General features: G+C 37.9%; 1 protein-coding gene across 3 annotated transcripts in view; it reads right to left on the bottom strand.

The window, feature by feature from the left end:
* LOC135220493 (arylsulfatase F-like) overlaps positions 1 to 18,992 on the bottom strand; it is a 35,511-nt gene extending 16,519 nt beyond the window's left edge. For 2 of the 3 annotated variants that reach the window (XM_064257632.1, XM_064257630.1), the window contains exons 1-9: positions 18,775 to 18,992; positions 18,453 to 18,556; positions 16,880 to 17,008; positions 11,156 to 11,319; positions 9,575 to 9,745; positions 8,548 to 8,780; positions 7,586 to 7,761; positions 4,482 to 4,666; positions 3,279 to 3,396 (exon numbers count right to left, since the gene is read on the bottom strand). In XM_064257632.1, coding sequence (XP_064113702.1) covers positions 3,279 to 3,396; positions 4,482 to 4,666; positions 7,586 to 7,761; positions 8,548 to 8,780; positions 9,575 to 9,745; positions 11,156 to 11,319; positions 16,880 to 17,008; positions 18,453 to 18,556; positions 18,775 to 18,959 — 1,465 coding nt within the window. In that variant the 5' untranslated portion in view covers positions 18,960 to 18,992. The remainder of the gene's footprint in view (positions 1 to 3,278; positions 3,397 to 4,481; positions 4,667 to 7,585; positions 7,762 to 8,547; positions 8,781 to 9,574; positions 9,746 to 11,155; positions 11,320 to 16,879; positions 17,009 to 18,452; positions 18,557 to 18,774) is intronic. The other variant, XM_064257631.1, reaches the window with a different exon arrangement.
* Between the last annotated feature and the right edge of the window lie 802 nt (positions 18,993 to 19,794).

Genomic DNA, 19,794 nt, shown 5'->3' with positions numbered 1-19,794 from the left:
TTTCAAAGGTGCTATACTTGAAATAAATTACATTAGAACTGAGTAGACTTATTCAACGTATTAAAGATAATTATTTTGCAATGTAAGGAAAATATATACCGATGGGTCCACGATTTCTAATTTTATTCTCAACTCTAGCTTCGTGACAGCATACCGAACATTTTGAAGTTGGCTTTGCTGCCGCTCGAGTCTTGACTCAACATATCGTACTGCACTGGGGTGTTGTCATTTCGTCTCCTACAGCCGATAAATAATACACCAAGGCGTTAACATTCTTTGAAAACGATGTTTAGTTAAACTAATTTTGTCCTTTGATCAATAAAAAATTTGCATGACACATTTAGTGGGCCTAAATTGGACTTCTGATTTTCCCTCATGATTAGCCTAGGTCTATTCTCGGATACGTAATATTAATGAATATTTAAATCGACAATATTCGTATATATATAATATTATATATAATATATATTATATATATATATATATATAATATATAGTATTATATATATTATATATAATATTCAAATCTAGCTTTATTTGACTATTCCCGTTATTCTTGTTTTATAAGCCATATTCGCCTTTTCTTCTTATCCTTTTCATAATTGCTTAACATAATTAACTCAGACCTAGCTATTCAAGTCAAAAAAAGCAATCATAAAAAAAAATCAAACGAATATAATTCAGTCTTATTTTTTATCGAAATTCCTTGCATATCATCCTGTTTCATTTGGACACGTTGGAAAGCTGTGGGAGTCAAAACTGACGAATACTTTAAGAAAGGCTTACTTTTTCTTAAAGCTTTCTTAGGTTGATCTTTCTGTAGCTATTCATTTCTTCTAAATAGAAATTAATTCAAATTAGTTTCACATGTATACCTACTAGAAGTGCTACCATAAGCATATTATAAGTAGCTGAAAGAATAAGAAATATGAAAGGTGGCGTTCTCGTTTAAGTCTATTTGCCTCATCAAGGGTTGCTCTTTGACGGCTACAGGGTGTAACACGAGTGTATGCACATATTTTTGTGGAATGAAAAATAAAGTTTCCTTGAACAGAATATATTTTATAAACATGCATTTTAAGGCGTCCGTTGTCGGTGCAGGGAATTTTAAAATAACCGTTATCATTAGTGATGCTTTCACGAGATGGAGTTCGTAGTGAGAAGTCGGATCTAGTCGCCTGAGATGTAGAAGAGAGCGGAGGTGGGGTATAGGAATGATGGAAGGATTAGGCCGATGTTAATAAAGTATCTCCCAATAAAATGTATTCTTTAGTTTTTGAAGAAAAAAATGCATGCATCATTGAAACCGTATCCCGTCTCTATCCTGTATTCACTGGCCACCGATAAAAAACAAAACAAAAAGAGTAAGCCTAACTGAATCTCTCATCCATCAAAGATAAGTTTGCTTATTCATTAGACAACTATCAAAGACTTCAAGTGTAGATTTAAAAATCTCTTCCTCTCCATCTAAAGTATTCATCAGACACCAGTCATAAGCGTAGAGCTAGTTATGATTCCTGGTTCAGCAATGTCGTGACGAGGCACTAGAATTCAAAGTTCACAAATGAATGTTGCTCTGCAACATTTACACTACTGTATTGTCTTGCTCTCAGGTGGTGCTTCGAGGTATTCCACCTCTAGGCCCATGTTCTAAATTTTGCCGTTCTTTAAACAATTTTATTCATCTATGTATGATTCTCTCCGGTTTATTAAGCTTTCTTGATATCTCTCCAACAAGAAATTGCACCGAATGCAGTGCAATAATTCTCTCGTTCATCGAGGGATGTTTCTTAGGCTGATAAATGACACATTGACATTAGATTCCCGTGCACATAACATCAAAAGCAATAGAGTGAGGTCGCCTGGTTCACACTGTTAAGACATCGTTTTTTTTCTTTTTTTTTTTAAATTTGATAGCATTTTGTGAGATTCCAATGTTTTCTGTAAAATTTAACAAATGGAATAGTTCAACTACCTTCAACTTAATATTGAAATGATAATTTAAGGACTATGTTTATGCGATACTACTAGTGATAGGTGTCTCCTATCTATTTGGTAATGCATATCTATGGTTGTGATATGACGTTTTTTATCCCTTCGTTTCGTTCACGTCAATTTTGCTGTATGGAAAATTGTTTTACACAATAACATAACATAATGTTCAAAAGATATCAGTGACTGTTTTTAACTTCATTACACATGATTTCTTCCATCTTTGAAAAGAAAAATAGATAAATAAGGCATGAATCGTGCGTCAGGCAGGTGAACGAAAAATTATGAAACTCTGCCACGAGTTTTTTGGCCGACAGTACATGGCAAATCATTTACAGTAGGAAGGTATTGTTCATGGAAGATTGATTGTGATACTTAACAGAAAAGTGCGCGAGGGTAAAAGAGCTTTACATAAAGTATAAAGTATGAGAACTTTACATATCTCACTCCTCCATCGGGGTACAAGACTCAACTTTTGAAACGATGTCAATCATCGTTAGGAAGTTTAGGACCTGAGTAAACGTAATAGAGAGAGACCCAGAAAATCTCTCTCTCTCTCTCTCTCTCTCTCTCTCTCTTCTATAACAAGTCAAGAGAAAAAAATGCCGTATTGGAAACATGAAAATGATTTGACTTAACTCATTTTAATATTTCCAACAATTTGTGTGCGTTCTTTAGTTACCAGTTGAAAGTGACTAATAAGATATTCGGACGTTATCTTATGCAGGAAATACAACTAAAGATCTACGGATATAAATAGAGTTCACATTACTAGTTTTCGATGCGAGAAAGGATCCCAATCGGGTCAGAAAGCTCTCCTTAAGCAGCATAGATCTACGTATGATCATTTTTCTTGGACTCGTTTGGTATGGATTACGGGAGTCTATATTGCATTGGTTTGAAAATCTACATAATAATGTAAAGGAAATTCTCGAACGCAGTCTTGGTTTGCAATAAATTTCGAATGGTGCCGATTTCTGCTTTGGTTAACGGCTTGGTTTTGCAAACCTTATCCTGCCAGTAAGTCAGGAGCAGACTCCAATGCCGACATATCGCTGGATGAACCCACTTCTTGTTATAGGGAAGAAATGCCATTTGAATTATTCATTTTCTCATACTCTTCTCCTAGTGTCACTCGTCAGGTGGTGCTGGTGTGGATATTTTGTCCAACAAATATGTCAAGGTGAAGGCTAATTATTTCCGGAAATACAACATCAAACAAATTAAGATACTGTACTCTATGCTTAGATGTTAGAGATATCTTTAGTCTTACAACAGTCACTAACCTCTGGTCAGCCTAACGGCGCGGATATCCTGAGCGCAGTGGTGGATCAACAACCTCTCTCTCGGAGGTGTCTTGTCGCCTTCCAGTAACAGATCGGCGATACTTCTCCCATCCAGTTCCTTCAGAGGAAGTCAGAATGTAAGGCTATGGAGATATATAGCATGGAAGCAACGATGAGAGATCCTGCTGAAGAGAGTAGGGTTGTGGGGGAGCAGGACTGAGGAAAAGATGACGAGACTGGATTGGTTTTGAATGGGTCTATAGAGCTTAGTACTACTTATTTGGATGAGACAACCCTCTATTATTTAGAAAATAAAGGACGTATAGATTTCTCAGTACTCAACACTGAATTAGTATCGTTAATATTTCAGAAATGCCAATAATATTTAAATACAGCTGCTTTATTTATTTCGTAATAATCTATTTACTTTTAGACACTTCAGAGAACATATAGGTACTTGTCTCTAAATTCCTTTAAAAATCTAGACCATGAAGGAAAGATATATAAATGGGAAATTTTACCCATGTAAAGAATGCAACATTCTCATCTAATTATTTTCTTGCTGACAAAAGGCACATTGTTCCTATAGTAGATTCACATCACCCGTGCATCTAATGTCTAAGCCATTCGCTTACGACGCTCCTGATTGGCTGTTGATAAGCCAATCACAGGGCTGGAAACTCCCACAGGAGAGGTGGAACATACATCCTGCCTATGTGAACTCTCGAGAGAGACTGAGAGTTTCCAGCCCTGTGATTGGCTTATCAGCAGCCAATCAGCAGTGTCGTAAGAGACTGGCCTGGACATCAGATGCACGGTTGATGTGAATCTACAATAGTACCTTTCACTGAATTCGACCAAATTTTATCATACAATCTTTTACTCAATGCTCATAACAACAGTTGTAAAGTTGCATTATGAGAGAGAGAGAGAGAGATTTCTGTATACTAAAAATGTCAAAACTCAGTTTTGATCTAGATTTATATTTAGATATTTAGACTCAGATCATATTTCGTTTCTTCTTTGGAAAGATCCTATTAACTGGGCTGATTCAAAATCATGCTACAAGATCAGAAAGTCCTCTCTGATGAACAGAATCACACACACACACACACTATAGCTACACATTAATGAAGAGAAGTAATTCCATCAAATAACTGAAGTCATGAGATCACACTCCGGGACATTCATTAGATAACCCACCTTGGTAGCAGCTTGAGGTACAAGCTCCTGCACTGGCGGTAACCCAGCCAGGTCCAAGACTGTGGGCAAGAGATCCAAGAGGGAAGTTGGTGTGTCTACGACCCTACCAGCTGCCAGATGTCGTGGCCAGCGGTAGATCCCAGCCACTCGAATTCCACCTTCACTGCTACCTTGCACCTTGCCTCCTGAGAAGAATTGGTAAGTCCACACGTTGAAATGAAGGAATTCGTGATTCCCAGACCAGTTATTTATCATAATTTCTCAAGTGATAGCGCAACCTCTTTGAATACTGCATCCTTCAGAACTCAAAAATTGTTTCATTCAGTAATCATCAGATTTGGTGAAAAGATAGTACTATAGTTGCAATTTAGATGGAATAACTTGAAAATATGGGCTGCTTATATATTTTGCATATTTACGTTGCCTGTTACGCTTTCTTAGATGATATTCAGATATTGTTCACAAGAAGCTAAAATAAGTAAAACGATTCTACCCGTGTCGTGTACGGGAATTCATAATGACTTTGTTCTGAGATAAGCTTATATTTTAAAGCGAATTCCTAAAGTTCCTTTAGTAAAACTGACATAAGCAACGAAATGCATCCTTGTTGCCTACATATTTCTAAAAAGAATGATTTGCAAGTCAAATTTGTTGGCTGAATCAAGAGAGATAACCGTTTTATCAAGAACCTAAGTGTACGTAAGAATAGTGAAATATATAAAATCCAGTGTCTTGCTAACTCCAGTGTTAACCTTTTACCCATCTTTTTACTTTCATAACTTTCATACTTATGCAGAAATTCCATTACGTCTATATTGCACTGCTATTCCAAGAAATTGAAAGAAGGTCTGACATTCTTAACTCAAAAAATTCAGACTTTGGTCATCACTCTTTATGGATCGAGAGAGTAGAGACTGATATCAGACAATACACCTTCATTATTTGAAAACTGAATCCTAATGCACAAACGTTGACACATGAACTCTTACGTGGGTGGTACATTAGCTGTGAGATATTTTTTTCAGCTACCTGTGTAGGAAAAAGTAGCAGAGAACATGCATATAAATTTAAGGATATATTAAGACACCTAAAGTAGTTCTAATCTGAGCACAGGCCTCTGTGGATCTAACATGACCAGAACTCCAGGGCCCTTTTTGACGAAACTTCTATGGAAGGCTGTTTGACTGGAACAGAAGGATGGAAAATAGAGCCAAGTTGTTAGAGATGAATGTAACATTTAAAAGATATACGAGTACCATACTATAACTTGAGAATGTGAGAGCAGATAAGCATCATCAGATTGGTTATCAGCATATGCTAACGCGAAATGAACACCAGAGATTGATGCTACGCAAATAAGCATAAATTGCAGTAGAACTCTGTTTCACAAATAGGACCTATGATGTCGTGATACTGGAAAACAAAAGAATTGTGAGATATGTGATTTTCGTATACGGAATTACAGTCTGCATTAAAAGCAGTAAATCTTCCGTGGTTCAGTAGTGCTTGTCTATCCAAAAAGAAAAGTCAGGAACTCGTCATCATGAGTCAAAGATGATCTAGTCAGAATGGAACTAGAAGGTAAATGTAGAGGCCCAATTCTCTAAGACCTCTTATAAACCAGGTGATCCAGTGAGGTGGACTTCTAGTAATCTTCCAGAGTGCTTACCAGATGCATACTAACAGGATCAAAACCCTCAGTGATTGATCCCCATTCTTCACAAGGTTAGAAACGCTCCATCATTCAATACCCCTTTGGTTACACTTCATCTATAGCATATAAAATACTTTCCTTTCCTTGCCACATCCGGTAGTGATCGCTACATTGTTCTAAAGGTCCATAATAATAAAAAGTGTTGCGAGTCCGTGTATAATTTTTCAAACTTTACAAAAAGCTTTTGAACCCTTCCCTGGGTTCATCTTCAGTCCAAATGAGCGATTAGTTACATGTACTGAGGTGAATTTAAAAATAAACAAGAGTCGTTGAAGATCGTTGACACCAGTCGTTAGCTCATTTATGGACCAGGTGATGAAGAAAGAGGGCAGTTAACTCCAACTAGGTGATTTTCTCTCCCCTATCAATCCTTCTGGCTGCAATTCTGTTGGATCTCCTCAATGGTTATTGCAACGTTGCAGTAAGTCCTTCATCCGAGGACGTAGATTGGGCACCGTAACCAGACTCCCCTGGGGCAGCGGTTACCTGGACAGGGAGAGGCAAGGCGGAAGCAGCATCAAGAGAGGGAAAAACAGAGCCTGTCCTACTGTTAAAATCTTTTAAAAACATACTAGTAATATATTTTTATATTACTAGTATATTTTTAAAATCATACTAGCAATATAAAAATAAATTACTAGTATGTTTTTAAAAGATTTTAGTTTTTAAAAGATTTTAACCGTAGGACAGGCTCTGTTTTTTCCTCTCTTGATGCTGCTTCCGCCTTGCCTCTCCCTGTCCATGTAACCGCTGCCTCAGGGGAGCCTGGTTACGGTGCCCAATCTACGTCCTCAGATGAAGGACTTCCTGCAACGTTGCAACAACATTGCAGAGATCCAACAGAATTGCAGCCAGAAGGATTGATAGGGGAGAGGAAATCACCTAGTTGGAGTTAACTATATACCCTCTTTCTTCATCACCTGGTCCATAAACGAGCTAACGACCGGTGTCAACAATCTTCAACAACTCTTGTTTATTTTTAAATTCACCTCAGTACATGGTGTAACTAATTGTTCATTCGGACTGAAGATGAACCCAGGGAAGGGTTCGAAAGCTTTTTGTAAAGTTTGAAAAATTATACACGGACTCGCAACCCTTTTTATCATTATGGACCCTTTAGAACATTATATATACTCTCGCGATAGAGAGTTTTTCCCAAGATCTCTACATTATTCACCATTTTAGCCCTTTGAAGGCTGTAAATACTTTGCCAACACTTCATGTTGAGACTACCAATGATTCATTTGCATTCCCTTCTATAGCAGAGACACTGACACCTTCCTTGACTCAACCTTTTCCTCATAGTATAATTATCCATTTCAGCTCTCGAACCCACAATACAGAGAATTGTTTTCATTCATCGCCCAACCACTTGTGTGGAGCAAATCACCTTTGAACCTTCCGTTGTGGCCACCACTGCGCTGTCCATGAGGATCTTTAGTATGTATTGCTGCTCCATGATCTGAAGTGAAGTAAACGATGGTGTTATCCTCGAGGCCAAACTCCTTCAGTGAGTCTAAGAGCACTCCAATGCTTTCATCCATTTCCTCTACGTTGTCTCCGTACCTGAAAGAAAAAAGGATCTTGTATTCAGACCATTCAGAGGAATGCTCTTTATTTTTGCTAACATGGTGAGTTTGTTCTTATATACTGTGATACATGTAAACAACAATATTTTATCTTTTCCTTTTGTAATTTCTTAAACTCTATAGACATAGCTAAGTACATTTAATTATTCTTTGACTTAGACAACATCGTTTCCTCTGCTCCCAAGGATTTTCCAGCGAGGTAGCTACTAGTGGTTACCATGGGTTCATAATCGTTCATTTCAGCAGCTTGATTACGGAGACCAGCATTGATTTATGGAGCTGAAACATGGCCGGGTAAGAGAGCACAAGATAAGAAACCAGTAGTATGGCTATGATAGAAGAGGGACGAAAAACATACAGTGAAGAATGATGCAGATGGAGGAGCCTGGTAGCAAATTCCCAAGATGTAGGCCTACGTATACTAGTATTGCATAAGCCCCGGTTTTTTTTGCCATGTCCCTAGGTTAGGTTAGGTTAGTTCAAAGAAGTAACCTACAGGTAATTTGGGAAACCGAAACGACAGTCGATGGATGTTAAAGAATTTCTTTCACATCCATACACATTGCTACAGGACAATGCGTATGATTGAGCCAAGTGGAGGAAAGCTGCCACATAGGAGTGGGAGAAGAAGCAGAGAAAGAAGATTTCTGATGCAGCTAGTGAATAACAAGGTAGTTTTCTCATTAAAAATATCAAGTGAAGAGAAAAAGAATGAGATCATTTTATATAAGTCAGTGCAAAGAGAATCCTGCTTCGTTTTTACCTTCCGTGTTTGCTAACGCCTTTCATATGGGGAGCAGTGAACATGGGCGCGTGAACGTGCGCGAGAGAATGGAACAGGAAAAAAGGGGCGTCATCCTTGGCATGAGCCTCCAGGAACTTCCTGGACTCCGCCGCGAGGCGCTGCGAAAGGCCCTCCAGTTGAATGGGGCTTTCGACCAACTTGTCTTGTCTCATGATCAGCGAGTTTGACTTCACATGAAGCCAAGGTGATACCTGAAAAGGTATAAGGTAGAATTCATATTCTTGATTATTGCTGCCTCAACAATATTTTTTCTTTTTATCAAAATTGGTAAAGAAGACCATCCAAAGTTTTCCTTGCTGCCCTTGATACTTGGATAAGTCCTAGCAGGGGTGTCATTTTTGGGGGCGGGCTGGGTGGGAGCACTTGCCCCCCTCAAGACACTGATGGGCCCACCCTAAGACTTGGTTTGCCCCCTAGCCTTTGAAATAATAATGATAATAATAAAAATAATAATAACATTAAAACTCATTGCAGTGAACTCAATACAGCGCGTATATGACTTCAAAATACATGGAAATTTCCTACCCTCTGTTGACAGGTCTCGCTTCGCTCGCCACCCCACCCATACCATAAGTTCTAAACATTTGCCCCCTGCCCACAAGAAAAATCTGAAACAATACCTCTGAGTCCAAGGTTTCCAAAGCCCACAAAAACTCTACATTGTCAAGCCCCAAATTGTCTCCCTATATCCATTTCCTTCTATATATCTTAATCAGTACCCGGCTGCATATTCCTGAACTGTAATCGAGTACCGGGACCCTCCCTGAAAAAAGCAGGATGCCATATCTTAAAAACTAACCATAGAATCTTCTTGAAAATAATCTCATCATTTTTCCCATATCCAGATCCCGTTTCCGAACCAACCTAACCTAACCTAACCCAACCTAACCTAACCTGACCTAACCCAAGCTAACCAAACCTAACCTAATCTAGTATAAATTTTGGGAATTTGTTACCTGGCTTATTAATTGGCTATATATCTTACCCCCCAAGGGGTCCCTTTGTTTGGACCGACGTGAGTGACGAAGAACCAGACGAGGAAGAAGATGGCGTCGGTGAGCAGGAGAAGAAGGATGGAGGCGGAAAGGCTCCAGCTGAATCTTTTCCTTGCGAGGAACACGCTGACGACACACAGCAGCCAAGTTGCGACCAGCGCCTGTAGGTTTTAAATGAAAGACATATGACTCGGTACCAGATATTAATTAATTAAAGTTTCCTATCACGTAAAGTCTAAAAAAATGATTCTTCAGATATTCTAACCGCGAATGTTACCAAAACTTAATTGTAAATGTCTAGTAAAATGAACCGAATGTCGTATGGGGGGAAAATCCACAATGATATGCAAAGTCTAGAAATGTATATCAAAAGCAAGTTTCCGCTAATGGTAACAGATACCTTCATTCCCCATAGTATTTTTGCTTACTCAGGGAGTAAGCCTACAAATTACTTGTTGTTGGTGTTGTTGGTGGGGTAGGAAAGACTAAAAAGGTCTGAAAAAGGTGTTTTGCTTTGAGCTAAAGATACAGGAACTGTAGGATAGGATACTTACTATTTGTTTATTAGAATGAAAATGTAAAAAATAAATAAGGTGCTTGTTATACAGAACAGAAAAATTATTTCTAATGAGATACGTGTATAACGTATTTATTCTAATTTTCGATGGTGAAACAATGCTCTATTTGATCGTAGATTTTAGCACGCGACAGGGTAGGCTGGAGGTCGGATCAAGCCTTGTTTGTTTTAGTTTGATCAAGTTAACAGTACCTAGCGAAAGCATACTAAATATCTAGACTTCTAGACATTAAATATTGCAGGAATCTATATGAGCTTCAGTTGTAATGGACGTTACATAAAAACATTAATAAATGAGATAATGAATTAAAATTTGAAGCTTATTTTTCAAAATCACTAGCTGTAATTGTAGCAATGTTTATAGATAGAATTGCAAACACATTCATACAACAATTTAAAAAATTGGTGATGAATGGATGTTTTGGGTTGAATTCCTTTACGAGCGTCAGTCTTCAGTGGAAATGGCCCAACATTTATTTAGGAAGAACGACGTGCAATGTCACAAACATCAAGTTAAAAAAAGTACGTTTTTCTCCATTTACAATGTAAGCTCAAGATAGTTTTTTATATATATATTTATTTTATTTTATTTGCAAATCTTAGACATATTGTGAAGAAATAGTAGAGTCAAAATACAAACATATTTTTTTAAAAGAAAAGTCCCTTCTGAAGTCATTAATCACATGGCAGCTCTTTTCCTTTGGAAGTAAGTATTCTTTTTTGGAAAACTCTTTTGATAAAAGTTGTTTATAACATTTTTTTTGTTCCTGGAAAAAAAGTGTTTAAAAATCTATCTTCTTGTAAGCGTTGCATAACAGAAAATGGTGGTTATAAAAAAAAAGTTAAAACATGGCGTTTTTGGTAAAATCTATTGTTGGTTAGTACCAAGTTAGCCCTCTACGTCATCGCTGAAAATGTAATACTGTTCTGCAGGAATCTAAGCTTTCATCATAAGGCCAAACCCTTTCTCAATTATTATTACATTGTGTCCTACCTGGTACTTAGTATCTGAGATTGGAAACTTCCAGAAAGGATGGGATTCTCCAAACTGGAAAAAGAGGGTCACTGGAATGCCATAGAAGGTCTGGAAGCCGTAGAGGAGAGGTCCAGGACAAGACAGACCAAATAGGCTGCAGTGCATTCCAAGATGCCATTTACCTGGTGACAAAATAAGTAGGAAATGTTACTTGACAAATCTGTATAGCTACTAGATCTCATAACCAACAAGAATACAATCTGAGTTAATGGCGCCATATATAGTCGTTTCTGCTTATTACATGAAATAGTATGGGTCCGGATCATATGACAACAAAAGTAGGTATATATACATTGTAAGGTGAACTATAACTATAATTGCTGTTCTTTACATGCCCTTTAGTTCCTCGTTGGACGAGTGGTTTACGTGCTCGTCTATCGAATCGGTAGCCCCCGAGTTCGATTCCTTGCTCTACCAACGTGGAATCGAGGAATTTGTTTCTGGTGATTAGAAATTAATATCTCGATATAATGTGGTTCGGATCCCACAATAAGCTGCAGGTCCCGTTGCTGGGCAACCGATTGGTTCCTAGCCACGTAAAAAATATCTAATCCTTCGGGCCAGCCCTGTGAGACCTGTTAATCAGCTCGGTGGTCTAGGTAAACTAAGACTGACTTAACTTAACAAGTCCTTTAAGTCCTTTCCGTTCTTAAGCAACTTGCCTAGCAAGCTTCCACAGAATAGAAGACTCATGTATGTATGAAACGAGGAGAGAAAACGCGCAGAAAAGGGAAAAACGAACAATCAACCACTTAGAAGAAAATGGGACTGTGTCAACATAAAGAAGAAAAATTGATAGTCTCAAATGACGCACTTATCCTCGGCCTAAAGAATTCTACCAATATTTCTTAGATCTGATGCCATTCATTAGGGATAGGGTGTTGACAGTGTATTATTGGAATAAATACTCTGCTTTTCAAAAGACCTCTGATGAATTTGGATGCCAAGATCCAAATATAGAACGTTTGTGCCTGAAAAATATAGGCTACATCTGAATCTGGCGTAATGGAATCATACTTGCTTGTTATAAAAACTCTGTCTATTTGCTTGACTTTATTGAGAACAACAATGAACGCAGTCTGAAGTACACAAATGAGAGGTGTTGAAATAACTGCTAGTCGATACTATTGCTGAATAGATATAAATATAGTCACTTAAAATACCTAAAAGTTTCTATGCTAATACCAGTTACTTACAATCACAATATGCTTTAAACAATTTCTAGGTTACAAATGAAAGTTTCTTAATTAGGTAACTGACTCCACAACATACGCAGTTATCAATATAAACAATAAATGGAGGTAACCATTCAAGTAACATATCCCATAATCATAGACTTGTCATCTATAGTTCACTGACTACTTTGGTGTTAAAATTAGCACTGATGGCCTTCCAGTTGAGACTGAAGAAGCTGTTCCCGATCTATTCAACTCTTGTAAGATAAGAAGTTTGTCTCTCTGGTTCATTTGAAAGTTCTGCTAACATAGTTGATTCACGAAATTATCATCGGTTGGTGAACTCTGATAGAAGAACACGTCTAAAAAAAAGTTTAGTATATCTTAGTTTAACCAGACCACTGAGCTGATTAACAGCTCTCCTAGGGCTGGCTCGAATCACTAGATTTTTATTTACGTGGCTAGGAACCATTTGGTTACTTAGCAACGGGGCTTACAGCTTATTGTGGGATCCGAACCACATTATATCGAGAAAGGAATTGCTGATCACCAGAAATAAATTCCACTGGTTCTGCATTGCAGGTTGATAGGCGAGTACGCAACCCACTCGTCCAATGAGGAACTAAAAGTGACTAATCGTCTTTGGAACAGAGACCAGTTATTCCCAACTGAGAGCTATATAAGGCTCAGAGAGTTTATGCTACAATCCAGAAAACTCACAATCAATCAATCAATTATGCTACAATCGGAAATGAATACAATGTTACCATAACATAACCCCTTTTTGTGTACAACTCTGGAACATATATAAATGGGCTATACTCTCAAATCAGCTCGTCTTAGCCGCGACTACTATGGGTTTCATTGGCAGTGCAAGCATGTTTTTGGACAATAACTGTAACGAACACTCGTATCAGAACGAGATTTTACACCCAGTGCCGTAATTTATAATGGTATCGTGAATCACTAATTGTAAAGAATAAAGACGCTTGTCCCTCTACCAAGAGGCTCTCTCTCTCTGAAAGTTGTTTCAGTTTAAACTTATTTTGTATGATTTTTCTATCTATTTATCTAATAATATACATTGTTGTATATATCTAACGATCTAGTTGGTTGTTAGATGCCAGTGGATTGATTTATTTATGCACTGATCCGCTCATCTCTCTCTCTCTCTCTCTCTCTCTCTCTCTCTCTCTCTCTCTGTGGTAGTGGTACCTACCTGTAAATGGTTATTAGAGTGAGAGATATCTGAATGTATGGCGGAGCAGTAAAACGATAGACACTATGATTTATGGTAAAGCGACTGTTATATATGTCAAGGGTTTAACTCTAATGAATGTCCGATAGAAAGGCTCAATTTTTATTTGCAACACAAAGTAACTATAACCAGTTACCTATTCAAACCAATCTGAAGGCAATTGGCGACTTTTTCATGGCTAAAAAGTTGAAAAGTTGCGTGACAAACGAATTTCTGCAACAGTGCCGACAGTTAAGTTCCGTGGTCTTCTTCACCTTCGTAATACACGTACCAGGTATATTGCTGATCCTCTGAGTCCACATGAGGATTACGGAGAAGGTAACCATCCACAAGTATAACAGTCGCTCTACCATAAATCATAGTGTCTATCGGTTTTTACTGCTCCACCATACATTCAGATATCTCTCACTCTAATAACCATTTACAGTAGGCACCACTACCAGAGAGAGAGAGATGAGTGGATCAGTGTATAAATAAATATATCAGTCAATAGGCAGGTAATAACCGAGTGAATCGTTAGATATATCCACCAATGTAAACTATTATTAGATAGATAGATAGAAAAATCATAGAAAATAAGTTTAAACTGAAGCAACTTTCAGAGAGAGAGAGAAGGGAAGGTGAAAGAAGGAAGAAGGACAGGGGTGGCGGTGGAGGTGGGGGGAGAGGGTAGGTGGAGCTTTTTACTGCTGTGTTCGTATCCATTTCTGGATAATGGAGTTTTTGTCTCTTGGTACAAGGACAAGTGTCGTTATTCTTTACGATTAGTGATTCACGATACCCTTATAAATTACGGCACTGGGTGTAATACACTATAGCAAAATCTCGTTCTGATACGAGTGTTCGTTACAGAAATATTGCCAAAAAACGTGCTTGCACTGTCTCTGAAACCCATAGTAAGTGTCTCGACTGTTTATACAATGGCACTTACATTGTCTCGAGTAAGTAGTATGCAGAGTTTAGAGAAACTCTTTGCATTTCATTCCTGATATTCTAATGCTAAACTGGAAAACAATTAAACTTTCATTCCTATGAAATAGAAAATAATTTATTTTACCTAAATGTTTATTGTATATTTTCTTTGGTTTATTTTGACAACTACTGAATACTTATCTCCAAAGTTTACTGTTTTTCTTCATAAGCTTAGCTAAGGAATCAGTTTCACACGTGTTGACAAATAATTGGCAAAGTTGTGCCAGAGGTTAGATTTAGGAGTGGCGGTCCTTGCCCCTACTAATAAATTATCGTCAGTTCTCGAATGCCTCTTGACAAAACATCTAAACGCCTAAGCTGGAAGGAGTCGTCTGTTCCTCAGTTTGCAGTCTGGGACTAGTGAGAGCCTGTGGTCTCTTGAGGGGACTTCTTAGAATATATATATATCTTGGTTTTAGTACTACGTGTTAATCACTAGGTCTTTTTCCCGTCTTTATTTATATGGGAACGAATAGAAATTGTCTTACTATGTGTATTGAATTTTTGTGCGAAGGCTATTTGTTGGCGGAGTTCCCTAGTACTACAAGAAGGAGATCTTTGATGATCCCCAGACTAGTCTTCTCTCTATATCTTCCTTCACTTTATCTCACCATCTAATTCTCTGTCTCCCTCTCGATCTTCAACCTATTAGAGGAAGAAGATCGAGAGGCAGACAGAGAATTAGATGGCGAGATAAAGTGAAGGAAGATATTATGGAGAGAAGGTGTTTGTTGGAGGATGATGCCTTTGATAGAAGGCATTGGAGGAGGAGGCGCATCTGGCAACCGACCCCTTAATGTAGGGATAACGGTGGGAAAGAAGAAGAAGAGAGTAGTGTTCCTCAATCTTGGCTTATTTTTTTTTTTTTAATGTAATGCACACACTACACGGTGCTCCTGTTTACATTAGAGTATAGACTTGCAGTTGCTGAATTGCTTACAATGGAATGGAATGGAATATAGAGTTAAGGCCAAAGACCAAGCACTAGCACCTATGAGGCCATTCAACGCTGGTAAGGAAATTGCAAGTAGGTAGGTTTGAAAGGAGTAACAGGAGGGGAACATCGCAGTTGTACATTGAAAGAATTGTTAGGAGAGGGTGGATAGCAAGATGGAAGAAAGATGATATGAATAGATATGTACAGTAAAAGGAATGAAAGGGGTTGCAGCATAGGGGCCGAAGGGACGCTGAAAAGAATCTTGGGTAATGCCTGCAGTGCACCCCGTGAGTTGCTTAAAAGAGATTTAGCTGAACGTAGTGCATGGTACTACAAATCATGAGTAACGAATGCAAATTTCAACAAAACCTTAAGCGAGATTGATAGTAGGTCCAGGACATTGGATTCCCTATATAGAGGCAGATGGTTTGTTGACAGTGTTCCCTTCCCCACATACAATTCATTAGGCTAACTTCAAGATTTCCGGAGATTTTCGTATCCTGAGAACATGACTCTATTCATTTATTCTGTTGTGTTTTGCGCATTAGCCCCCTCTTGACACAACTTAAAAAAGAAATATTGAATTTCTTATCCCAAATCATTTATATAAGTCTCATCTCATGAACATTTTGGTTTTATCTCTGTTTTACTGTTATTTTCTTAGATATGTTAGTCTAAGCTTCTTTATTGAATTTTCCTATACTGGCATGTAACATTCTTCCTTCTCAACTCGTGTTGAAACTTGGCTAATGATGATAATTATAGTACTAATTATAAAGTTATTATAACGGTTGGAGCTAGAAGGTTCAAACTTTAGAGACAAGTCTTATCTGAATCTAGAAACATTTTTTGTGAAAGTAAACTCTAAAAGACCAGTTTGAAACATTATCACTGGCTGTCTCCAAGCCTAATTCCTTGAAAAGGTCATAATATGTTCAGTTTGGATTCCAAAATAAATCTTCAAATGAAGGTTTCGTCATGGTTGTCATTTTAGCCGATCTGTCAGGAAAGACATCATTGTGCGCTTGCATACCTCCAAATCTTCATGGTGTCATATTTCTTGTCTCGTGAAACTACTATAGCCTATAACCTATAAAGATAATTTTCCTAAATAACTGTCACGTCAATGAATGTGCGTGATTATGTAGCACAGCCTTTTGAAGAATGTTCTGTTTTATTTGGCTTTGAAACACGGCTCCACTATATTTGACTCATTCACTATCTAAAAGTAACTGTGAAATTGTAATTTGCCAAGAGGAAGTAGTGGATTAACCATGACAGCTCTGGTAGTTTAATAGGCTAAGAGAGAGAGAGAGAGAGAGTCTCAGAGATTTGCTTACCAACAATGGCCGTGGTATAATTTGCAGCCCTAAGTGCAGTTGCCAGGGTCACTTCATCCAGCGGCAAAGCAACATTGCTACTTGTGTGTGGAATGATCGGTATCTCCATCCTTTTATCGCAAGTTAGACCTGGGAAAACAGGTCATCATAAAAAAGGACAGTGACGAGATATTTTTGTATCTTAGTACGAAACCCTTATAGTCAGAAATGCATATAAAACAGTACAGCCAAAGCTAGACATACATAGTCTAGATAACTGCCATGACCAGTCTTAAATGCAATTAAAGTTAGAAATCACAAGTAATCTTGAAAGAACTTAGAGCTAAGCAATTGCCTGTAAATTTGATGTCAATTATAACAATTGTCTGAATAATGATTGCACGAAACTATGCCTAACAATGGGTGTAAAATACAAAATGGGTGAACTAACCAAACCTAGACTGATTTGCTTGGTAGACTCATGTGCTCAACCTCCACTTAGCCACTCTTACTTGTTTACTGTTTACTGTTCCTCTGTATAATTGCTTACTATGAATGGGTAGATGTAAGGTATAGTGTTGAGAAAGTAAGTCTGGCAAGGCAAGACCAGTGCGTATTAGCACAAAAATTTTTGTACGCCATTCAAGTGCTCGTAACGGGAAGGTTGTAAGTGATATGTGAGAGCAAAAGGGAAATGCTTTATATTCAGTGTCATTTTCTGAAAGTGATTAGTGGTTTTATATGAAAAAAGGCTATGCTTATAACAGAATAGTATGCACATTGGATCTGAAATGAAACGAGAGGGATTGGTCTGTTATAAAAGTGGGTCTAAGTCGAAGATGTGCCAAGTTTCCATAGCCTTTTAATATTTTTGTGAATAAGGTAGAAATGTAAGTGAAAGTTTGACGACAATAGGGATTATGAATAGGGTATTTTGTAGCCGATATTTGCAGATCATTCAGGATTGGTGAATGATAGTACTGGGAAGACGATGCATGAACTGTAATAGAGAGAATGAGATTGTTTTTATATAGGTTAAAGAAACTTGAACATGATTGTAAGCAATGGTTGCGAGTGTAATTATTGTTAATGTTGGATTTGGGAAGGATATATGTGGATAATTCTCATGGACATTTCGAAGTCAGTGTAACATGATTCGAGAGAGACAGCAAAGTAAATCACAGGAAAGGTGAAACAAAGACAGTTGTCGGAAATTTGGAAACTGCAAAAGGTTTGGCAGAGATGAGGAATTTCTCCTCATGGAAATAAAGTTTGGATGTTGAAAGTGAATAAAAAAAAACGGTAGTCTGATCATATAGACAGAATAATGATTGAGAAACTGGTTAAAAGGGTCTCTGATTTAGAAATTAGGGGCGGGGTGGTCAAATGGGTGAGCCAAGGTGTTGAAGAAGTGGATCACAATGCGAGGTAAGACTGATAGTACTATTGATGATCTTGCATGTCATGTTTTTGAAACTGTTATGAAGAGAGCTGCGCAGCAACCATGAAGGCTGGAAAGAAATGAGACTATAATTTATCATCTGTTTTTTTAAAACTATACGGAGAGTTAGCATATCCGTAGTACTATACTTACCGTATCTAGCAGGATATCGACCGGTAATCAAAGCAGCACGACTCGGAGTGCAGACAGCTGCAGCTGCCAGATGGTGAGTTAGCTTGACTCCTCCAGCTGCAAGTCTGTGGAAGGATGTCATCAATGATCATTGCTGGTCTTCCCGCGTGTTTTCAGTCACTGGATCTGACAGTATTTCTGACTAGGTATGTATGATACTAAATGTAGTAATTTCGCTACAACGATTTAATTCCACCTATCAGTGGTAAAACAAACACTGACAGAATGACAAATCATTTTCCAAATATGAATGAAAATATGAAGAGATTGCACGTCACTTCACCTGTCAAGGTTTGGCGTCCTGATAGTGTCGTTGCCATAGCAACCGACATCCCCTATGCCCAAGTCGTCGGCCAAGATCACCAAGATATTTGGAGGTCGTCTGGCCCCTGGATCCTCCAAGGGAGATGCAGTCAGCGCTGTTGCTATCAACGCTGACAACAGGAGAAGATTAAGCTCTAACTTCATTCTGGAAAAAAAAATATAAAGATATCAATTTGTTCTACGTCCTTGAGCTGATGATATTGACTTGGCAACGATTGAAGGGTATTTGACAAAAATGAAGAAGAAGAGGAAGAAAACACACAGTCGTTCGTGGATACAGGAGTTTTATCAGAATATACGCGGCTTACGGTAGACCTATAGCTTCAAAGTCATTTGTTTTATTAGCTGAATTTTTTTCTATGTGTCTCTTAAAAGTACGATGCATTTAACTTTTATTGTTGGTTAAATATCAGGAAGGAGTTTTTACATTATACATGAAGCAATATCAAGTATATGCTTTATGAAATGAGGAAAGGAATATGGTGAGTTGTAAAACATATATGAAAGCGCGTGAGATCACATACGCCAAAAATATATCTCAAGATTAATTGAAATCACAGGGGCTGTGTGACCTAATTCCTAATTGCTTTTTAGGAGAACTTGTTATATCAAAAGATGGTTCTTAAACTTGCACTAATCAAGAAACAATAGAACACTGGGACCTGGAGAGAGTTGATGCCAGCGCTCTTGCTATTATCATCCTCTTTCTTGAAGAGCAATCAAGAATGTAATGATACGAATTATCGTCTGCTACGAGAGCCCTATCTATTCCGCGGCCTTGAATATTTGAGGTGCAGAATGAAAGTGATTGCAAAGGGCAAAGTCGAGAATGTATGTGAGTACAGAGATAATGCAACAGTGAATGTTAATAGGGATGGTAGAAGTTTTACTGCGCAGGGGTTCATCGACAATTCTACGGTTAAAGTACGAAGTTGGCAGTGACAGTCGCGTTGGTTTTTGTCCAGTGCTAATCCCCATC

This window comes from Macrobrachium nipponense, chromosome 2 (genome assembly GCF_015104395.2).
Source record: "Macrobrachium nipponense isolate FS-2020 chromosome 2, ASM1510439v2, whole genome shotgun sequence".
Classification (NCBI taxonomy): domain Eukaryota; kingdom Metazoa; phylum Arthropoda; class Malacostraca; order Decapoda; family Palaemonidae; genus Macrobrachium; species Macrobrachium nipponense.
This window is presented reverse-complemented; position numbering and strand designations above follow the sequence as displayed.